The sequence below is a fragment of the Erinaceus europaeus genome, chromosome 14 (genome assembly GCF_950295315.1).
Source record: "Erinaceus europaeus chromosome 14, mEriEur2.1, whole genome shotgun sequence".
In the NCBI taxonomy this organism is placed as follows: domain Eukaryota; kingdom Metazoa; phylum Chordata; class Mammalia; order Eulipotyphla; family Erinaceidae; genus Erinaceus; species Erinaceus europaeus.
Window position 1 is genome coordinate 15,738,656 of NC_080175.1, and position 23,335 is coordinate 15,761,990.

The 23,335-nt window shown below is 41.4% G+C and overlaps 1 protein-coding gene across 1 annotated transcript in view; it reads left to right on the forward strand.

Annotated features, from left to right (window-relative positions):
* Nucleotides 1–23,335, forward strand: part of LOC103126847 (guanylate cyclase 2G-like) — an 81,583-nt gene that overhangs the window by 24,407 nt on the left and 33,841 nt on the right. Inside the window, exon 8 of the mRNA XM_060172259.1 lies at nt 21,004–21,152. Within this exon, the coding sequence (XP_060028242.1) occupies nt 21,004–21,152 (149 nt within the window). The remainder of the gene's footprint in view (nt 1–21,003; nt 21,153–23,335) is intronic.

Consider the following 23,335-nt stretch of genomic DNA (forward strand, 5'->3'; position numbering starts at 1 on the left):
AATAGGTGAATTCAGGCCATTCACATTTATTGATATCAAAGATTGAAGATATTTTAACGCCATTCTTGTAGAGTTTTAGAGTGTTTTGATATATGTCCTATTTGTGGTGGTCTGGTTGTTTATAGGAAACCTTTCAGAACTTCTTTCAGGGCAGGCTTGGTGATGGTTGCTTCCTTCAACTGTTGCTTGTCTGAGAAGGTTTTGATGCTTCCATCTAGTCTGAATGACAATCTAGCAGGATATAGTATTCTTGGCTGAAAGCCTTTCTCATTGAGCACTTCATAGATATCTTGCCATTCTCTTCTGGCCTGTAGTGTTTGTATGGAGAAGTCTGCTGCTAATCTTATGGGTTTTCCTTTGTATGTGACTCTTTGTTTTTCTCTTGCAGCCTTGAGGATCCTTTCTTTATCCTTATTCCTTTCCAATCTAAGTATGACATGTCTTGGTGTCTTTAGGTCTGGGTTAATTCTGTTTAGGACCCTCTGGGCTTCTTGAATCTTTATGTCTTTGGTGTTGTCTAGACTAGAGAAATTTTCAGCTATTATGGCCTGGAGAACGCTTTCTTCCTCCCCTTCTCTTTCTTCCTCTGGTAAGCCAATAATGCGTATATTGTTTCTTTTGAAGTCATCCCATAGGACTCTGTTGTTGTTTTCAGAATCTCTTAATCTCTTTTTGAGATCTCTTACTTCTTCTTTAGTTGTCTCTAATTCATCCTCAATCTTGCTAATTCTGTCTTCAGCCTCATTGATTCTATTCTCTCTGCCCTCTACTGCTTTCTGGAGTTCATCTATTTTGTTGCCCTGCTCTGATACTGTTTTAGCTTGTTCAGCTAGTTGCCTTTTTAGCTCAGCAATTTCAGCTTTCAGCTCTCTAATAACCATGAGATAATTAGAATTTTCTTCCATATTCTCATTTGTTGTTCCTACATTTCTGATTACAATTTTTTCAAATTCTTTACTCACTCCTGTTATTATTTCCTTAGCTAATGTTTGGATGTTGAACTTGTTGTTTTGTGCTTCGCCCTCTGGAGGACTTTTAGCTGGACTCTTGTCCTGGTTCGAGTCTCCAATATTTTTTCTTGTTGTTTTAACCATTTTATATAAGTTAACAGTTTTTTCAATCCCTGAGTTGGAGTTCAGTGGTGTAAAAGCCTTTTTTTTCCCCCTGTAGGCTATGGTAGCCTGAGGGCTTTTAAACTATCAATAGGCTTCTTGGCTTAATCAATGACTCCTGACCAAGAGATAAAGCAGGGTGTGGCAGAGATAATCCAGTGGTTATGCAAAGAGACTTTCACAGCCCTTCAGCTATGCCACCGAGATATAGGTCTTCTCCTGAGTTTCCCGGTTAGATCTCTGTGCCCTGGTGTCCCTCCCTGTTGCTGCTCCAGATTCTGAGGGTAGTAGCAATGGAGACTCAGAGTTGTACTTGGTGAGTCTCTGGGGAGTCCTTTCCTCCCTTCAGCTGTCCCCTTGTTGGTGGAGCAGACTGGAGGTGGTGTCTCCACTGACAAACTGTCGAACTGTTAGCAGTCACTTAATCTCTCCTTAGGCCCCTCTCTCCTCTCTGTCACCAGCCACGCGTGTTTGTACTCACGGTTGATTTACTGGGTTTCTGTGGTCATTCTAGTCCTGTCTTGTTTCGGTCCGGGTGGTCTCCTTTGGTATTCCTAGTTGATCCGGGAGAGGAGAGGAGAGAAAGCGATCTGCTGCTCGTAGCTCCGCCTCCGGAAGTCGAATCCCCATTCATCATCTTTCATGGACCTGTATTCTCCCCACCAACCCACCCACCCCAGAGTCTTTTACTTTGGTGTAATACTCCAATTCCATTTCAGGTTCAACTTGTGTTTTCTTTTCTAATCTTGTTTTTCAACTTCGGCCTGAGAGTGAGATCATCCCATATTCATCCTTCAGTTTCTTACTTATTTCACTCAACATGATTTTTTCAAGGTCCATCCAAGATCGGCTGAAAACGGTGAAGTCACCATTTTTTACAGCTGAGTAGTATTCCATTGTGTATATATACCACAACTTGCTCAGCCACTCATCTGTTGTTGGACACCTGGATTGCTTCCAGGTTTTGGCTATTACAAATTGTGCTGCCAAGAACATATGTGTACACAGATCTTTTTGGATGGATGTGTTGGGTTCCTTAGGATATATCCCCAGGAGGGGAATTGCAGGGTCATAGGGTAGGTCCATTTCTAGCCTTCTGAGAGTTCTCCAGACTGTTCTCCACAGAGGTTGGACCAATTGACATTCCCACCAGCAGTGCAGGAGGTTTCCTTTGATTTGGGGAGGTTTTTGATAACTGTATCAATTTCATTAGCTGTGATGGTCCTGTTCATGTTATCTAGTTCATATTTACTTGATTTTGGAAGTTCATAGGTTTCTAGGAAATTGTCCATTTCTTCCAGGTTCTCTAGCTTGGTGTTATATAGTTGTTCATGAAAGTCTCGCAAGATGTGCTGAATTTCTGCAGTGTCTGTTGTGATATCTCCTCTTTCATTTATGATCTGATTTATTTGCGTCTTTTCCCTTTTTTGTTTTGTGAGCCTGGCTAAAGGTTTGTCTATTTTGTTCATTCTTTCGAAGAATCAACATTTACTTTTGTTGATCTTTTGTAAGGTTTCTTATTTTCAATATTACTTGCTTCTGCCCTACCTTTAGTTAATTCAGTAGTTCTGGTTGCTTTAGGATTCCTTTGTCCTTCTTCTGGGTCTTTAAGATGTTCAATCAGGCTGTTTATTTGTGCTTTTTCGTGTTTCCTAATGTGTGCTTGCATGGCTATGAACTTCCCTCTCAGTACTGCCTTAGCTGTGTCCCAAATATTTTGATAGCTTGTTTCTTCATTTTCATTGAACTCTCAAAACATTTTAATTTTTTCCTTTATATCCTCTTTGACCCAGTAGTTGTTAAGAAGTGTACTGTTGAGCTTCCACATTTTGGGACTGTTACTAATCTTTTGTTGATTGTTAAGTGTTAGTTTAATTTCACTGTGGTCTGAGAAGATACTTGGGATCATTTCAATGCTCTTGAATTTGCTGATGCTGTTTTTGTGGCCTAACATATAGTCTATCCTTGAGAATGACCCATGTGGGCTTGAGTAAAATGCATATTCCAATTTCTTGGGATTAATGGCTCTGAAAATGTCCACTAGTTCTAGTTTACCTATCTCCTCATTTATCTCCTTCATGTCTTTATTGATTTTCTGCCTGGATGATCTGTCAAGTTGAGAGAGTGGGGTGTTGAAGTCCCTTACTATGACTGTGTTGCTGTTAATATATTGCTGTAGCTCTTTCAGTAGATGTTTGATGTATTTATATAGATTCTCATTGGGTGCATAGATGTTCATAATTGTTAAGTCCTTGATTGACTGATCCACTGAGCATTAAGTAGTGTCCATCCCTATCTTTTTTTTTTTTTCATCCCTATCTTTTTTAATTTTTAAATTAATTTTATTTTTGAAAGGGACAGAGATAGACAGATAGAGAGATTGAGAGAGAGAGAGAGAGAGAGAGAGAGAGAGAGAAACACCAGAGCACTGCTCAGCTCAGGCTTATGGTGGTGTGGGGGACTGAACCTGGGACTTAGGAGCCTCAGGCATGAGAGTCTGTTTGCATAACCATTATGCTGTCTCCCCCACCCCATCCCTATCTTTTAAAATTTCATTTATTTTAAAGTCTATCATGTCAGATATGAGAAAAGCTGTTCCTGCCCTTTTTTGTGGGCCATTAGTTTGTATGATGATTTTCCATTCTTTCACTTTGAGTCTGTGTTTGTCTTGTTAAGTTAAGTAGGTTTCCTGTAGACAGCATGTTGTTGGGTTGTGTTTTCTGATCCTTCTTCCTACTCTGTGTCTTTTAATAGGTGAATTCACGCCATTGACATTCATCAATATCAAAGACAGAAGATATTTTAATGCCATTCTTTTAGATTTTTAGGGTGTTTTAATAGATGGCATATTTATTGTGATCTGACTGTTTACAGGAGACCTTTCAGAACTTTTTTCAGGGCAGGCTTGGTGATAGTTGACTCTTTCAACTGTTGCTTGTCTGAGAAGGTTTTTATACCTCCGTTTAGTCTGAATGACAGTCTAGCAGGATACAGTAGTCTTGGTTGAAAGCCTTTCTCATTGAGCACTCGATAGGTATCTTGCCATTCTCTTCTGACCTGTAGTGTTTGTGTGGAGAAGACTGCTGCTAATCTTATGGGTTTTCCTCTATAGGTGACTCTTTGTTTTTCTCTCGCAGACTTCAGGATCCTTTCTTTATCCTTATTCCTTTCCATTCTAAATATTATGTGTCTTGGTGTCTTTATGTCTGGGTTAATTCTTTTTGGGACCTTTTGGTCTTCTTGAACCTTTATGTCTTTTTTGCTCTCTAGACTAGTGAAGTTCTTAGCTATTATGTCCTGAAGAATGCTTTCTTCCCCTCCCTCTCTTTCTTCCTCTGTTAGCCAATAATGTGTATTTTATTTCTTTTGAAGTCATCCTATAGGTCTCTGTTTTTGTTTTCAGTGTCTATTAATCTCTTTTTGAGGTCTCTTACTTCTTTTTTAGTTGTCTCTAATTTGTCCTCAATCTTGTTAATTCTGTCTTTAGCCTCATTGATTCTATTCTCTCCCCCTCTACTGTTTTCTGGAGTTCATCTATTTTGTTATCCTGTTCTGATACTATTTTAGCTTGTTCAGCTAGTTGTGTTCTTAGCTCAGCTATTTCAGCTTTCAGATCTCTAATAACCTTGAGATAATTAATGTTTTCTTCCAGAGTCTCATTTGTTGTTTCTGCATTTCTGATGACAATTCTTTCAAACTCTTTACTCACTCCAGTGATTATTTCCTTAACTAGTGTTTGGATGTTGACCTCATTATTTTGTGCTTCAACCTTTGGGGGGCTTTTAGATGGACTCTTGTCATGGTTCATTTCTTCAATATTTATTCTTGTTTGTTTAACCATTTTATGTAGTATATTATGAGGGCCCTCTCTCAGCATTTTTCAAATTACTGATCACTCTTGCCTGGATTGACTTGGGTCTTAGTAATGTATTAAAGGGTTCACAGTTGTGGAACTTGACAGTTGATTCAATATTATTTTAATCCCTGAGTTGGAGCACAGTGGGTTAAAATCCTCTTTTGTTCTTTTCCTTCCCTGTAGGCCTGAGGGCTTTTAAATTATAAGTAGGATTCTTAGCTTAATCACTGACTTCTGACCAAGAGATAAAGCAGCACGGGGCAGAGATTATCCAGTGGTTATGCAAAGAGACTCTCACTGCCCCACTGCTAGGCCACGGAGTTATAGATCTTCTCCTGAGTTTCTTGGTTAGTTCTCTGTCCCCTGGTGTCAGCACAGGGGCTCCAGATTCTCCAGATTCTCCAGATGGCAGTAGCAATGGATACTCACAGTTGCATTTGGTGAGTCTTAGGGGAGTCCTCTCCTCCCTTCAGCTGTCTTTTTGTTGGTGAAACAGGCTGCAGGTGGTGTCTCAACTGGTAAACTGCTGGACTGTTACCAGTCACTTAATATCTCCCTAGGCTCCTCTCTGTTCATGATCCACACGTGTTTGCACTCACTGGTGATTTGGTGGGTTCCTGAAGTCATTCTAGTCCTGTTTTGTTGTGGTCCTAGGTCGTTGCCTCTCTATTTTTTCCCTTCATTTTATAATAATTTTTAAAAATCCTTATTTATTGGATAGAAATAGTCAGAAATCAAGAGAGTAGAGGGAGATAAGGAGAGAGAAAGAGAGACACCTGCAGCACTGCTTTGTCACTTGCAAAGATTTTCCCCTGTAGGTGGGGAGCGGGGGCTCAAACTCTGGTCTTGATATTGTGACATGTGTGCTTAACCAGGTGCCACCAGGGGTCACCATCTGGCCCCGAGCCTGTTGTTTTCTTTTTTTTTTTTTTTAATAATTTATTTCTTTATTGGGGAATTAATGTTTTACATTCAACAGTAAATACAATAGTTTATACATGCATAACATCCCCCAGATTCCCATTTAACAATACAACCCCCACTATGTAATCATCATCTTTCATCGACCTGTATTCTCCCCACCCACCCACCCACCCACCCCAGAGTCTTTTACTTTGGTGTAATACTTCAATTCCATTTCAGGTTCGACTTGTGTTTTCTTTTCTAATCTTGTTTTTCAACTTCGCCCTGAGAGTGAGATCATCCCATATTCATCCTTCTGTTTCTGACTTATTTCACTCAACATGATTTTTTCAAGGTCCATCCAAGATTGGCTGAAAACGGTGAAGTCACCATTTTTTACAGCTGAGTAGTATTCCATTGTGTATATATACCACAACTTGCTCAGCCACTCATCTGTTGTTGGACACCTGGGTTGCTTCCAGGTTTTGGCTATTACAAATTGTGCTGCCAAGAACATATGTGTACACAGATCTTTTTGGATGGATGTGTTGGGTTCCTTAGGATCTATCCCCAGGAGGGGAATTGCAGGGTCATAGGGTAGGTCCATTTCTAGCCTTCTGAGAGTTCTCCAGACTGTTCTCCACAGAGGTTGGACCAATTGACATTCCCACCAGCAGTGCAGGAGGGTTCCTTTGACCCCACACCCTCTCCAGCATTTGCTGCTGTTACCTTTTCTGATGTGTGACATTCTCACAGGAGTGAAGTGATATCTCATTGTTGTCTTGATTTGCATTTCTCTGACAATCAGAGACTTGGAGCATTTTTCATGTGTTTCTCGGCCTTTTGGATCTCTTCTGTGGTGAATATTTTGTCCAAGTCCTCCCCCCATTTTTGGATGGGGTTATTTGTTGTCTTGTTGTTGAGTCTGGCAAGCTCTTTATATATGTTGGTTATTAAACTCTTATCTGATGTATGTCATGTAAAGATCTTCTCCCATTCTGTGAGGGGTCTCTTGGTTTGGGTAGTGGTTTCTTTTGCTGTGAAGAAGCTTTTTAATTTGATGTAGTCCCATAGGTTTATACTTGCCTTAGTCTTCCTTGTAATTGGATTCGTTTTATTGAAAATGTCTTTAAAATTTATGCAGAAAAAAGTTCTTCCAATATTTTCCTCTAAGTATCTGATAGTTTCTGGTCTAACATCCAAGTCCTTGATCCACTTGGAATTTACTTTTGTATTTGGTGAAATACAGTGATTCAGTTTCATTCTTCTGCATGTTTCAACCCATTGTTTGCAACACCATTTGTTGAAGAGACTCTGCTTTCCCCATTGAATAGTCTGGGCCCCTTTGTCAAAGATTAGATGTCCATATGTGTGGGGCCTCATTTCTGGGCTCTTAATTCTATTCCACTGGTCAGTGTGTCTGTTCATGTTCCAGTACCAAGCAGTTTTGATGACAATGCCCTATAATACAGTTTGAGATCTGGGAGTGTGATTCCTCCAGTTCTGTTCTTTCTTCTCAAGATTGTTTTGGCAATTCTAGGTCTTTTCTGGTTCCAGATAAACATTTGTAGCATTTTTTCTATTCTCCTAAAAAATGTGCTTGGGATCTTGATGGGGATAGCATTAAATTTGTAGATGGCTCTGGGTAATATATTCATTTTGATGATGTTAATTCTTCCAACCCATGAACATGGAATATCTTTCCACTTCTTTGTGTCTTTCAATTTCTTTGAGTAGTGACTCATAATTTTCAGTATACAAGTCTTTCACTTCTTTGGTTAGGTTTACTCCTAGATATTTTATTGTTTTTGTTGCTATAGAAAAAGGAACTGATTTCTGGATTTCAATTTCTTCTAACTTAGTGTTTGCATAGAGGAATGCCACTGACTTTTGAATGTTAATTTTATAGCCTGACACATTACTGTATTGCCTGATGATTTCCAAAAGCTTCTTGCTGGATTCCTTAGGTTTTTCCATGTATACTATCATGTCATCTGCAATTAAGGAGAGTTTGACTTCTTCTCTTCCAATCTGTATGCCTTTAATTCCTTGCTCCTGCCTGATTGCTATGGCAAGAACTTCCAACACTATGTTGAATAGTAAAGGTGATAGTGGGCAGCCTTGTCTGGTACCTGATCTGAGGGGAAATGCTTCCAGTTTTTCACCATTGAGTATGATGTTGGCTGTAGGTTTGCAATATATAGACTGCACTATCTTGAGGAATTTTCCATCTATTCCCATTTTTTGTAGTGTTTTGATCATAAAGGGATGTTGTATTTTGTCAAAGGCTTTCTCTGCATCTATTGATATGACCATGTGGTTTTTGGTCTTGCTTTTGTTGATGTGGTGGATCACATTGATTGATTTACGTATATTAAACCAACCTTGCATGCCTGGGATAAACCCCACTTGGTCATGATGAACAATCTTTTTGATATACTGCTGTATCCAGTTGGCTATAATTTTGTTCAATATTTTTGCATCTATGTTCATCAGAGATATTGGTCTGTAGTTTTCTTTTTTGGTTGTGTCCCTGTCTGCTTTTGGTATCAGGGTGATCTTGGCTTCATAGAAGCTGGCAGGGAGTATTCTAGTGTCTTCAATCTTCTGGAAGACTTTTAAAAGTAGAGGTATTAGTTCTTCTTTGAAAGTTTTGTAGAATTCGTTTGTAAAACCATCTGGTCCAGGACTTTTATTTTTGGGAAGATTTTTGATAACTGTTTCAATTTCATTAGCTGTGATGGGCCTGTTCATGTTATCCACTTCTTCTTTACTTAGTTTTGGAAGTTGGTAGGTGTTGGGTAGTTGCCATCTCCCCCTGGCTTCTTCTTATCCATATGCCTATATAGGGATTTACTGATCCAAAGGTTTGGTCTATTTACATAAATCACTTTTACATAAAGCACTCCAGGGCATTGGTGGTTCAGTTATAGGATTCTCGCCTGTTCCGCCCCCTCCTTGTCACACTCTGATTTTCACCAGTCACTTTTCTCTCCACCCTCTCTATATCACATCCTGTTTCCACCCTACTTGGATAGTATAAAAACAGCTGCTCTTCTGATTAAAGACACTTGGAAATTGCTTTCCGGCTCCGAGAGTTCCAGAGTGTATCTCCTGCGGAAGTTGGTGCAGCACGAGTTCCTGATCCCTCTCCCACACAGCAGCCTAGATCAGCTCCAGTTGAGTTCTCTCCAACCCAGAGAGCACTAGCTCGGGAAGAAGTACCCTCAGGCTATCCCGGCATCTGGCGCCCGGAACAGGGACCCGTAAGCAGCAGATTTACAAGAAGACATCTTAGATAAGTACACACCTTTTGGGTATCTGCAATATTGTGTTAAGGCACTGTGATTTTTCTTTTCTTTTTTATTGTTTTCCGGAGATCTTTCCACCATGGAAAATCTTTTCCAAATCCTGCATTCTTTTTCCAGTATACAATTTTTATATATCTGGGACATTTTTCTCGGGGCTTCACCTTATATCCTGTTGATCATCATAGCAGCTTTTAAGGGATATATAGGGCAACCTCTCAAAAGGCTTAAGAAACTAGAGGCTGAGGTCCAAGAGATAAAGGAAGTAATCATAGAACTTAACCAGCACCTTAAAAACAAGAAGAAGCAAAGGCCTGTTGTGATCTTGACCCACCCTAATTCCTCTGCATCTTGCCCTGAGGCCCCTATTTTGGCAGACACGTGTCCGAATTCTCCTTTGGACTCCACAGCCACTTCTTCGGCCACCCCCATTTTGGCAGAAACGTGTCCGGAACCTCCTGCTGCCTCCACGGCTGCTTCTTCACCCCACCCTGTTTTGACAGACACATGTCCGAATTCTCCTGTAGCCTCCAAAACCACTTCTTCGGCCACTTGTCCAGAAGCTTCCACTTCAGTGACTCCTCCTACCACTACACACTTATCAGAGGAAGTCCACACATTTCCGGTCAATGTTGCCCCCAATAGACAAAAACCTCAGGCCTGGTATCCATATTCCGCCACAGACCTGAAGGAACTACGCCAGGCTATCAAAGATGACGGTGTTCGTGCCCCATGGACCAGGTCCATTTTACAAGGCCTGCTTCAGAACCTTAATACCCCTCAAGATTGGAGAGATGTGACTCGTGCTACGCTCCCAGGCCCCCTCTTCCTGCAATGGGAGGCATTCTTTCGCGATGAATGTTTACAACAATCGCGGAAAAATATTCAAAATCAGCCAGAGGGTAATTTTAATGCATTGTTTGGAACAGGCCAATTAGAAACAGGGATTCAACAGGCGGAAGCCAAGTTTCCAGCGGGGTATTTTGATCAAGTACGCCTGTGTGCATTAAAAGCATGGGAGCGATTAACACCACCCATGGGAGCAGCCTCAGCCCCCATTCTCTCCCTGCAACAAGAACCTGATGAATCCCTCGCTAAATTCATTGCCAGGGTCCAGTCGAGTTTGGAAAGGAAGATTTATAATCCTGACGCTCGTTTTCTCCTTCTGCGATCCATAGTCTGGGATGGAATGCTTCCGCATTTTCGACAGGCCTGTATCACTCTTAAAAACGAACACCCAGATACTTGGATTCTAGCTACACAGGATCTCAGATCAAGCTCTTTTCAAGGACCTATGTTACAGGCCTACAGCTACCTTACATAAGCAAAAAGGAGCTTGCTTTCAGTGCGGTCGCCAAGGGCATTGGCGTAACCAATGTCCAGAAAATAGACCGCGACCGCACCTCCAGTCAGGGCGACCCCACCTCCAATCAGGGCAACCCCGCCTCCAGACAGGGAATCAGAGACCACGAATGCCTTGTCCCAGATGCCAGAAAGGATTTCACTGGAGGAGAGATTGTTGGTCAAGGTTCCATAGGAACGGCACGCCTCTGCCAAATGTAAACAGGGATTTAAACTAGGTATGGGGCTTCCCTTAGCCCCGCCCCCAAGAGGGAAGGAAGCAGGTCGCCCGCTTGGTGCTGTGCCCTTCTTCCACAAACAGAAGCCCAGCTTGGGACCCAATCCGTCGCTATACCCACCACGCCAAGTAACAATAACAGAGGGTGAGCAGAAGGAGGAACCCGTGGTATGTGGGAACTTCCAGCATAGAAATAACCGGCTGGAGCAAGAGAACAGCTCGAATTCAGAGCCTGAGATTTTATGGACCACCCCTGTTTTAGAAAGGGGTCACCCAACTATGACAGTAAAGATTGGTAATATTCCTTTTAAGTGTTTGATTGACACGGGAGCGGATAAGACAATATTAAGACAAGCAGAGGTTCCCCAGAGTTGGGAACTCCTCCCAGGACCACGCTTACATGGTGTTGGAGGATTGACTCAGGCATTCCGCACACGAGATTCCCTTGTGTGGGAAGATCCAGAAGGGACTACCGGACGCTTTCAGCCTTTAATAGCTGATATAAGCACCAATTTATTGGGAAGAGACTTGCTGGAATCTTTAGATGTAGTGATATCCTCAGACACCTCTGCAGGACACCACACTCACTCCTGTGAGACTGCTAGACCCAACCAGCACCCCCAATACTAACTGCCACTGTTCGTAACAGAACTCCCCGCTTAGATTGGCTTTCTAATGAGCCTGTCTGGGTGGAACAGTGGCCTTTGCCTAGGGAGAAGCTAGAAATTTAAAAAAAACTCGTCCAAGAGCAGTTATCGTTGGGACACATTCGTCATTCTCGGAGCCCATGGAATACTCCAGTCTTTGTAATTAAAAAGCGCTCAGGAAAATGGCGCCTCCTCCAAGATCTTCGTGCAGTTAATAAAACCATGCAGGTTTGGGGCTCCCCCCAAAGGGGTTTGCCTCTTGCTTCCGCAATTCCCACAGGAATTCCAATCATAGCTATTGATATACAGGATTGTTTTTTCTCTATTCCCTTACACCCACAAGATTGTAAACGTTTTGCTTTCTCTGTTCCTTCTATTAATAATGCCAGCCCTGCCGATAGATTTGAATGGGTGGTACTGCCCCAGGGCATGGCTAATAGTCCTACTATTTGTCAAGAGGTTGTTAAATCTGCCCTTTTTCCATATATTCATAAGGGCCTTAAGGTTTTTCATTATATGGATGACGTGTTAATATGGGGAGAATTAGATACAGATCTCTCTGCCCTACGTGATTTTCTAATCCCTGCCTTAAAGAGAAGTGGACTTAATGTAGCTCCTGAGAAGATACAGCTAATCCCTCCAATATCTTTCTTAGGCTCAGAGATTTCCCTAACGCAGATTCGTCCTTTAAAACCTTGTGTTACTTTTCCTTCTAATCTCACTCTTGCTTCTTTACAAAGTTTTCTTGGAAATTTGAATTGGCTTAGGCAGTATCTTTATCTGCCTACGAGCTGCCTGCAACCACTGTTCGATCTGTTAAAAGGAAACAAACAGCCCTCCTCAAAGCGTATGTTAACCCCCGAAGCATCCTTGGCTCTGGAAAAAGTTAACCAGGCTCTCCAGGACATGCACCTCGTTCGATTCTCCCCCTCCTCTCCAGTAAATCTTCTAATCTTTAACTCCACCCCCACGGTAGTGGGGGCATTGTGGCAGAAACATGGCGTTCTCGAATGGCTTCATACGCCAGTAGGCGGAGCTCCAAGACTCCTTACCGAGATTGATGCCTTAGCATTTATGGTTCGCCAAGGGAGAAACAGATCGGTTCAGGTCTTAGGAAGGGAACCAGATTCAATCATTCTTCCCTTTTCTCTCACTGATACAGAATGGCTCATACGCCACCATTCTCGTTTTGCCATAAGTTTAATGGGTTTTCCAGGACAATTAGATAATCATTTTCCCTCTAATAATTTGATAGCTTCTTTACCTCTGTTGCCTCTACTAGTACCTAAACTTTTCTCTCGAGATCCCATCCCCTCTGCTCCTACAGTGTTCACTGATGGTGGAAAAAAGGGAGCTGCTGCCCTTATATATTATCCAGACCAGCAATACCCCAAACCTCTCTTTACTGAACTTCCTGATAATTCCCCTCAGTACAAAGAACTTTATGCTGTTTTCCTTGCATTAAAAGCTGTACCAGAATCCTTCAACCTTTTTTCTGACAGTGTGTATACTGTTAACTTACTTCCATGGCTTGCGCGATCTTATGTAAGAATTGATGACAACCCACTTTCTCCTCTTTTAATTCAAATTGCCTCTATGCTCTGTTCTCGAACCCATCCACTGTATGTTCAGCACCTACGTTCCCACAGCCCTCTTCCTGGTCCCCTGTCCGAAGGGAATGCTGCAGCTGACCGCCTTGCCTCCACAGGAATTCTCCTAGCCTCTGTCTCTAATCCTGCTGACTTTCATTCCCTAACCCATGTTAATCTTAAAGGTCTTCGAGCTCGATTTCCTGATATTCCTCTGCCACAGTTAAAACGTATTCTTGCTACATGTTCCTCCTGTGCAGGTCTAATCAAAACACCTGCTATTCAGACTCTAGGGGTTAATCCTCGAGGTTTAAAAGCCAACGCTCTTTGGAAAATTGATGTTACCCACATACCTAACTTTGGCAAACAAAAATATGTGTTCGTCTCAATTGATACCTTCTCTAAGTTTATGTGGGCTACAGCTCAGACTGGAGAAAACTCAAAAAAGCTTATAAGCCATATGCTCTCCTGTTTTGCTGTAATGGGCTTACCTCTTCAACTTAAAACGGATAATGGACCTGCTTTTACCAGCAAACAATTTAAAGATTTTTGTTCCCTCTGGAACATTACTCATACTACAGGCATTCCGTATAATCCACAGGGACAAGGCATTGTTGAGAGGGCCCATCAAACTCTTAAGGCTCAATTAAATAAAGAAAAAGGGGAAATGTACCCCCCTAATATCCAGCTGGCAAAAGCCTTAACTACATTAAATCTCTTTAATATTTACAAAAACTCCGACCAACCTCCTATAATTCTTCATTGGCAAACACCACCCACCCTCCCAGCTATTAAAGTCAAATGGAAAGACCCACTTGATAAAATTTGGAAAGGACCTGACCCCCTGTTGACTATGGGGAGGGGTTTCGCATGTATTTTTCCACAAAATTACTCCAAGCCTGTTTGGGTTCCTGCCCGCCATGTCCGGCAATACCAACATGATGGCGCTGATATCCCTGAAGAACAAGAAACACTGCAAGAAGACTGGCTGCAAGAGGACTGGCTACAGGATGCACCCCAGGATCCATAATACAGCATGGCAGAATCAAAAAAAAAAAAAATCTGATTCACAGAACTTCCCCCCCCCCGAATGAATGTCTTATGCTATGACTGGCCAGTTGTGTTTTGTGAGTGAGTGAGTGAGTGAGTGAGTGAAAAAAAAAAAAAATTGAGTGACCAAAATTTTTGTATGACCCATTGTGCTCAGAGTACTCTGAAAGTTAACTGACTTTATATCAAACGGCTGGACGCAGCCATGGTTTCTGGAGACGTCCAGAAACAGTCCAAAAATTGTTCATTCCCCCTTTTGATTTCTTTTTTAAGTCTTGATATCAATATGAAATGTTTAGTCTTAAACTGTGTGAGTAAAGATGGTTCAACTATGACAGTAGTTCTAAATTCACATTTGAAATGATATATCTTATTTACAAGTTTTTCTCCTCCTGTGTGTTATAAACTATATGTTTAATATGCGTGTTTCAAGTTTGGTAAACATTAACTTGACAGTTAAATCGTAACTTCGAAGTTACATTTTTATGAGAAGAGGTAAAATCAATTCATTTAAGTAACTGAGTGTTTAAGGTAAAACTCTAAATATTCAATGTGACAATTCATCATCTCCTAAGTTAAAATACAAATTCTCTATACAGGACATTTTTGGAGGGCCCCCAAAAATGTCCTGTAAGCTATCTTGTGGAAATTAATCCACAACAAATTTGGCATCAATCTGATATTGTAAATGTACCAAAAAAAAAAAAATTGTCACTAAAATGTGTTAACTCTAGTAACCTGAGTTTGCTTAAAAACCCAATGTAAAAATAGTCAAGAATCAATATATGTAACTTAAACTCGGTATGAAAACTTTGCTATATAAAGACTGCTACATGAGGTCACGTAAGATGACCTTTACACAAAATTATAAAGATACCTAAACCAGTTATAATCATTGAGTTATCAATTGTAGTAAACTTCTAATTTGTTACAAAGTTTTTTCATAAGTAATTGACTACAGCTATGACAAGCCTTCGCATAAAGAAGCATCTGCTCATATAGAATCCACAGAAATCCATCTTGGACCCCTGACCTCTGACATCACCCACAATTACAGCCATCCCCAGAAACCCATGATGTGACCTGACACGATCTGGAGAACCTGATTCACAGACTCCGAAGGACAAGATTTTCCTACTGCCTTTCTCTCAACCATCGGTGTCTGCTCTTCCTGCTTCTGTTTCGCCCATCATGTTTTGGCAGTTCCAGGTCACTCTCTACAGAGAAGAAAAGTTCCGGTGGCCGTCCTCCTCCATCAAGATAGACGTGTGACATTTATTTCCTGGCCTTTGACATTGGACTGATGCTTCTATAGAACTTGCTGGACACTCCTTTTATACTGCTGGACTTCTTGAAGAATGACTATAGTAGTTCATAGAACTTACCGCCAGCTGACTCGGGATTTTGCAATACCAGATCACCCCTCTAGCCCCTCGGCTTATCAGGCCCCCACTCCTCCACCCATCAGGCTCACTCTGTCTCTTGCTACTCTTACTTATCCCTCCCTGTCTTGTGCTAGTTCTTTTTAAAGACACTTACACACTATCATTCTGCTTTCTACCCAACAGGTTTCCGTTCACCCCTATACTGCTATTCCCCTGACAGAGATGAAGCCTTTTACAGACATTGACCCAGTTATATATGGCCATTAAGTAAGAGGAAGATGTTGGGAAATTGTGAGGATATGGTTGAGCTTGGAAGGGCTTGAGCCTGAGGGGTGTGTCAATCCTGTTAGTCTCTCTCTCCACGGAGAGGTTGAGCAAGGAGGGACAGTAGAACCCCAAAAAAGGTGTGCCTCTTATCAGTCTCCCTGCCTCACAAAGTGCCCCACACTCCTGATACTATGGCAAAAAGTTAAAAAGAAAGGGGGAGATGTTGGGTAGTTGCCATCTCCCCCTGGCTTCTTCTTATCCATATGCCTATATAGGGATTTACTGATCCAAAGGTTTGGTCTATTTACATAAATCACTTTTACATAAAGCACTCCAGGGCATTGGTGGTTCAGTTATAGGATTCTCGCCTGTTCCGCCCCCTCCTTGTCACACTCTGATTTTCACCAGTCACTTTTCTCTCCACCCTCTCTATATCACATCCTGTTTCCACCCTACTTGGATAGTATAAAAACAGCTGCTCTTCTGATTAAAGACACTTGGAAATTGCTTTCCGGCTCCGAGAGTTCCAGAGTGTATCTCCTGCGGAAGTTGGTGCAGCACGAGTTCCTGATCCCTCTCCCACACAGCAGCCTAGATCAGCTCCAGTTGAGTTCTCTCCAACCCAGAGAGCACTAGCTCGGGAAGAAGTACCCTCAGGCTATCCCGGCAGGTAGGTATCTAGGAAATCATTCATTTCTTCCAGGTTCTCTAGCTTGGTGGCATATAGTTGTTCATAGAAGCCTCGCATGATATGTTGAATTTCTGCAGTGTCTGTTGTGATATCTCCTCTTTAATTTACTATCTCATTTATTTGGGTCTTCTCCCTTTTTTGTTTTGTGAGTCTGGCTAAAGGTTTGTCGATTTTGTTTACTCTTTCAAAGAACCAACATTTACTTTCATTGATCTTTTGTATGGTTTTCCTATTCTCAATGTTATTTATTTCTGCCCTAACTTTAGTGATTTCTGTCCTTCTGGTTGCTTTAGGGTTCCTTTGTTGTTCTTCTTCTAGGTCTTTAAGATGTGCAATCAGGCTGTTTATTTGTGCCTTTTCTTGTTTCCTAATGTGTGCTTATATAGCTATGAACTTCCCTCTTAGGACTGCTTTAGCTGTGTCCCAAATATTTTGATAGCTTGTGTCTTCATTTTCATTGAACTCTCAAAACATTTTGATTTCCTCTTTGACCCAGAAGTTGTTAAGAAGTGTACTGTTGAGCTTCCACATTTTGGGACTGTTACTAATCTTTTGTTGATTGTTAAGTGTTAGTTTAATTTCACTATGGTCTGAGAAGATGCTTGGGATGATTTCAGTGCTCTTGAATTGGCTGATGCTGTCTTTGTGGCCTAACATATGGTCTATCCTTGAGAATGATCCATGTGGATTTGAGTAAAATGTGTATTCCAGTTTCTTGGGATGAATGACTCTGAAAATGTCCAATAGTTCTAGTTTATCTATCTCTTCATTTAGCTCCCTTATGTCTTTATTGATTTTCTTCCTGGATGATCTGTCAAGTTGAGATAGTGGGGTGTTGAAGTCCCCTACTATGATTGTGTTACTGTTAATATATAGCTGTAGCTCTTTCAGTAGATGTTTGATGTATTTATATGGCTTCTCATTGTTTGCATAGATATTAATAATTGTTAAGTCCTCTTGATTGACTGATCCTCTGAGCATTAAGTAGTGTCCATTCCTATCTTTTTTAATCTTATCTATTTTAAAGTCTATCATGTCAGATATGAGAATAGCTGTTCCTGCCCTTTTTTGTGGGCCATTGGCTTGAATGATAGTTTTCCATCCTTTCACTTTAAGTCTGTGTTTGTCTTGTTGAGTTAGGTGAGTTTCCTGTAGACAACATATTGTTGGGTTGTGTTTTCTGATCCATCTTCCTACTCTGTGTCTTTTAATAGGTGAATTCAGGCCATTGACATTTATTGATATCAAAGATTGAAGATATTTTAACGCCATTCTTGAAGAGTTTTAGAGTGTTTTGATATATGTCCTATTTGTGGTGGTCTGGTTGTTTATAGGAGACCTTTCAGAACTTCTTTCAGGGTAGGCTTGGTGATGGTTGCTTCCTTCAACTGTTGCTTATCTGAGAAGGTTTTGATGCTTCCATCTAGTCTGAATGACAGTCTAGCAGGATATAGTATTCTTGGCTGAAAGCCTTTCTCATTGAGCACTCGATAGATATCTTGCCATTCTCTTCTGGCCTGTAGTGTTTGTATGGAGAAGTCTGCTGCTAATCTTATGGGTTTTCCTTTGTAGGTGACTCTTTGTTTTTCTCTTGCAGCCTTGAGGATCCTTTCTTTATCCTTATTCCTTTCCATTCTAAGTATGACATGTCTTGGTGTCTTTAGGTCTGGGTTAATTCTGTTTGGGACCCTCTAGGCTTCTTGAATCTTTATGTCTTTGGTGTTGTCTAGACTAGAGAAATTTTTAGCTATTATGGCCTGGAGAATGCTTTTTTCCTCTCCTTCTCTTTCTTCCTCTGGTATGCCAATAATGCGTATATTGTTTCTTTTGAAGTCATCCCATAGGACTCTGTTGTTGTTTTCAGAATCTCTTAATCTCTTTTTGAGATCTCTTACTTCTTTTTTAGTTGTCTTTAATTCATCCTCAATTCTGTCTTCAGCCTCATAGATTCTATTCTCTCTGCCCTCTACTGCTTTCTAGAGTTCATCTATTTTGTTGCCCTGCTCATAGATTCTATTCTCTCTGCCCTCTACTGCTTTCTAGAGTTCATCTATTTTGTTGCCCTGCTCTGATACTGTTTTAGCTTGTTCAGCTAGTTGCCTTCTTAGCTCAGCGATTTCAGCTTTCAGCTCTCTAATAACCATGAGATAATTAGAAATTTCTTCCATATTCTCATTTGTTGTTCCTGCATTTCTGATTACAATTTTTTCAAATTCTTTACTCACTCCTGTTATTATTTCCTTAGCTAATGTTTGGATGTTGAACTCGTTGTTTTGTGCTTCACCCTCTGGAGGACTTTTAGCTGGACTCTTGTCCTGGTTCGAGTCTCCTATATTTTTTCTTGTTGTTTTAACCATTTTATATATTATGTTATGAGTTCCCTTTATCAGTACTTTTCAAATTATTGATCACTATTGCCTGGGTTGACTTGTCTATAAGTAATTTAATTAAAGGGTTTACTGTGGTGGAAGTTAACAGTTTTTTCAATCCCTGAGTTGGAGCTCAGTGGTGTAAAAGCCTCTTTTTTTTCTTCCCTGTAGGCTATGGCAGCCTGAGGGATTTTAAACTATCAATAGGCTTCTTAGCTTAATCACTGACTCCTGACCAAGAGATAAAGCAGGATGTGGCAGAGATAATCCAGTGGTTATGCAAAGAGACTTTCACAGCCCCTCAGCTATGCCACCGAGGTATAGGTCTTCTCCTGAGTTTCCCGGTTAGATCTCTGTACCCTGGTGTCCCTCCCTGTTGCTGCTCCAGATTCTGAGGGTAGTAGCAATGGAGACTCAGAGTTGTACTTGGTGAGTCTCTGGGGAGTCCTTTCCTCCCTTCAGCTGTCCCCTTGTTGTGGAGCAGACTGGAGGTGGTGTCTCCTCTGATAAACTGTTGAACTGTTAGCAGTCACTTAATCTCTCCTTAGGCTCCTCTCTCCTCTCTGTCACCAGCCACGTGTGTTTGTACTCACGGGTGATTTACTGGGCTCCTGTGGTCATTCTAGTCCTGTCTTGTTTCAGTCCGGGTGGTCTCCTTTGGTATTCCTAGTTCATCTGGGAGAGGAGAGGAGAGGAGAGGAGAGAAAGCGATCTGCTGCTCTTAGCTCCGCCTCCGGAAGTCGAATCCTCGAGCCTGTTGTTTTCTTCTGGTATGATTTTTCTACTTACATTTGGCATGTGTGTTTGGATCACTATGTCCCCTGTTGCCATAAACACCATATTTCTCAAAATTTTTTTGCAAACTCATTAAGCCATCTCTATTCCACATGAAAGTGAAATCATCTAGTATTGAAATAATCCACTTATTTCACCAAGAGAGTCACCTCCAGTTCTGTCTATTTTGTTCCAGATTATCCAATTTCACTGTTTCTTTGTTAGTCATCTTTTGTTGGCCATTGAGGTTGTTTTCATACTTTGACTACTGTAAATAGTACAGTTATGAAGAGATAAACATTGGGGTGCATTAGCCTTTTGAATTAATGCTTCCATGTTGGGCATACCGCCTGCTCTGCTCCATCAATGATGCTGTGGTCTATTTACATAATCATTGTTTTGCCTGAGACGGCCCTGCCTACTGGGTATTGGTTAATCCCACTGGTTAGAACCTTTGCAACAGCTGCTATGGAAGCTTGTTACCTTCTTGCTCTTTTCTCCACCCTCTCTCCTAGCCATTTCCTTTTCCCACTTGCCACTTCCGATTAAAGATATATATATAGTCTCTGATCAGTAAAAGCATTGTGTTCGCGCTCCGCCATGAGTTCCTGGTTCGAGTTCCAAGCAGCAGCCTAGGTTGGCTCCAGTTGAGTTCTCTCCAACCCAGAGAGCACGTGCCCGGGAAGAAACACCCTCACGCCAGCCCGGCACTTCCATGCCTGGGAGTCGTGTTGCCTCACTATGAGATACTGAGATATTGGTCACCTTCTGCTCCCCTGTTGAGAACCTGTGTTTTAGCATACCCTGGTTCTTGATTGTGGCATCTCAGGGCTTCTATCAGAGGAGATATATAGAGTCAGGGAATAGAGTCTGACTAGTGGTCAGGAATCCAGGATTCACTCCTGAGGGAATCCCAAGGATAGTATGTAGTAAATGCTTAATAAAGCATGGAGATGGCATTAAAAGTCACCATTATGGGGGCCGTCAGTAGTGCAGCAGGTTAAGTGTGGGTGGTGTAAAGCACAAGGATAGGCATAAGGATCCCGGTTCAAGTCCTCGGCTTCCCACATGCAGGGGGTCGCTTCACAAGTGGTGAACCAAGTGTGCAGGTTGTCTATATTTCTCTCTCCCTCCCTGTCTCTCCTTCTTGATTCCCCTCTGTCCTATCCAACAACAACAGCAATAACAACAATGATAATAACAACAATAAACAATAAGGGCAACAAGGGGAAAAAAAGTCACCGTTATTATTTCTCCACAACAGAGGTGTCTAAACAAAAAGATTGGTGAGTGCAATGACTGGAAGGGACTAGAAGGAAAACCAATAAAGGATTCCTGATAGAGACCAGTCTGAGTGGACCAGAATGCCCACTCTTCAAGGTGACTGCTTGGTAGGGAAAGGCTGGGGCTGTCAATGTCTCCTGTCTGTTCTTAGACAGGCCTGAGTGATGATGCTTACTCTCTGCTCTCCAGGTGGAATTGCTGGCATCCTCACAATGAGCTTCCTGGCCACTGTCTTGGGAGTTGTCACCATAGGCCTGATTATAAGGATACAGAGGCAAAATAAAGACATTTTGTGGCAAATCAACTACAAGGACATCACCATTCTGCCCCAGAGCAAGGTGAGACTACACTTGGCCTCAAACATGACTTTCTGCTCACTCCTGGTGATTTGTGGAGGGGACCTAAAATGCTGTTCATCCAGAGAGTGAGCACTTAACAAGGAGTCTCCCCCTGCACTCTGAGCCTGGTCCTACTACTTCTTTGCTGAAGGTCACTGGGGATGCCATTTCAGGGTCACATTAAAAGTGGTCAGAAGATCCATTTTTCTCCTCCTTTTTCCACTCATCATCTCAAAACAAATAAAGAAAGAAAGTGATGATGGGTTAGAGCTAAGTAGTGCTCTTGGGAAAAAAAAAAAGAGACAAACTTGTCCATCTACACCTTAGTAAGTGTTCTTTCTTTTTGAGGAGGTAAAAGGTGAATAAATAAAGTGAGCTTTATTTTCATATCAATTTATTAAGTCGTCAGAAGAAAAAAAAAAAAAGCCCAGTTGCTAGAGTGCAGGACTTGCATGTCTAAGGCTCCCAGTTTGAGCCTAGGCACTGCATGTGTTAGACTTGTGTTCCGTCCGGCATCTCTTTCTTTCTGTCATGTGAAACTCTATTTCATATGAAATAAGTAAGTCTCTAGAAAATTACAACTGAAGTACATTTTATTGTGACGATCACAACTTTCGAATTTCAGGTAGTGCTAGCTCAGGAGCTCACATTACTCAAGTAATAAGACTGAAAGGGGGCTGGGTGGTAGCACACCTGTTTGAGTGCACATGTTACAATGTACAAGGAAGGACCCAGATTCGAGCCCCCAGTCCTCCACCTGCAGGGGGAAAGCTTTGCAAGTGGTGAAGTTGTGTCTGTCTCTCCCTCTCTATCACCCCCTTCCCTCTCGATTTCTGGCTGTCTCTATCCAATAAATTAAATAAAGATAATAAAAACATTTTAAAAAGAGATGGAAAGATCTGTTTTTCAATCAAACCCAATGTAATTGTAATGTCTGAGTTGTAAATAACTCAAAGCAAAAGAAAGTGTCATATATAATATATATATATATATATATATATATATATATATATATATATATATATATTACAGCACTAGAGTTAGAACTACATATGCAGGTTTATTCTACTGGATACTTAAGTGCATAATGGGTCAAAACCAAATATTCCTCTTCTGTTATGTTGAATTTGTTCCTGTGACTTTAGCTTTATTTTCAAAATTGTAGTTTATACAATATGTATTATTTTACTGGTGTCCTTGAAACATAAACTTCAACTTTTCTTTCTTTCTTCCTTCCTTCCTTTCTTTCTTCTTATTGGTATGATTATTATTGGTATTGTCTTTATTTATTTATTGCATAGAGACAACCATAAATTGAGAGGGAAAGGGGTGATAGAGACTGAGAGAGACAAAAAGACCTGCAACACTGCTTCACTCGAAAGCTTTCCCCCTGCACATGGGGACTGGGAGCTTGAACCCAGGTCCTTACACGATCAGCCAGGTGCACCACCACCTGGCCTCTGGGTTGCGATTAAAAAAATAAAAAAGGAAAAAATAACTTGGCAGATACAAATCAGGTGGTTGTAACAGACTAAGACCAGATGATTGGGACTCATTATAGTAAATTATTTCAAAATGTCCCCTGGGGGATCTGAACCTGCTGGTCTGTTCTTGGTATAAATGATAAGGTTGGTGGCTACGTGGTCAAGGAGAACCCTTTAGCCTTCCTCTTCCTTCTCCTACCAAAGCAGCTCTGCTTTCATCTACTTGACTTCTACACTAGGGCTTCAGATAAGACTTTCCTGAAAAATAGGATTTTCAGGAGTCGGGTGGTAGCGCAGCTGATTAAGAGCACGTGGAGTAAAGTGCAAGGACTGGTGTAAGGATCCCGGTTCGAGCCCCCGGTTCCTCACCTGCAGGGGAGTTGCTTCACAGGTGGTGAAGCGGGTCTGCAGGTGTCTGTCTTTCTCTCCCCCCTCTGTCTTCCCCTCCTCTCTCCATTTCTTTCTGTCCTATACAACAATGATGACATCAATAACAACAATAATAACTACAACAATAAAACAACAAGGGCAAAAAAAGGGAATAAATAATAAGCAAATAAATTTAAAAAGCAGTATTTTCTGGGCAGGGGAGATAGCATAATGGTTAAGCAAAAGGATATTCATGCTTCAGGCTCCCAAAGACCCAGGTTCAATCCCCTTTCCTACCATAAACTAGAGCTTCATCAGTGCTCTCTGATA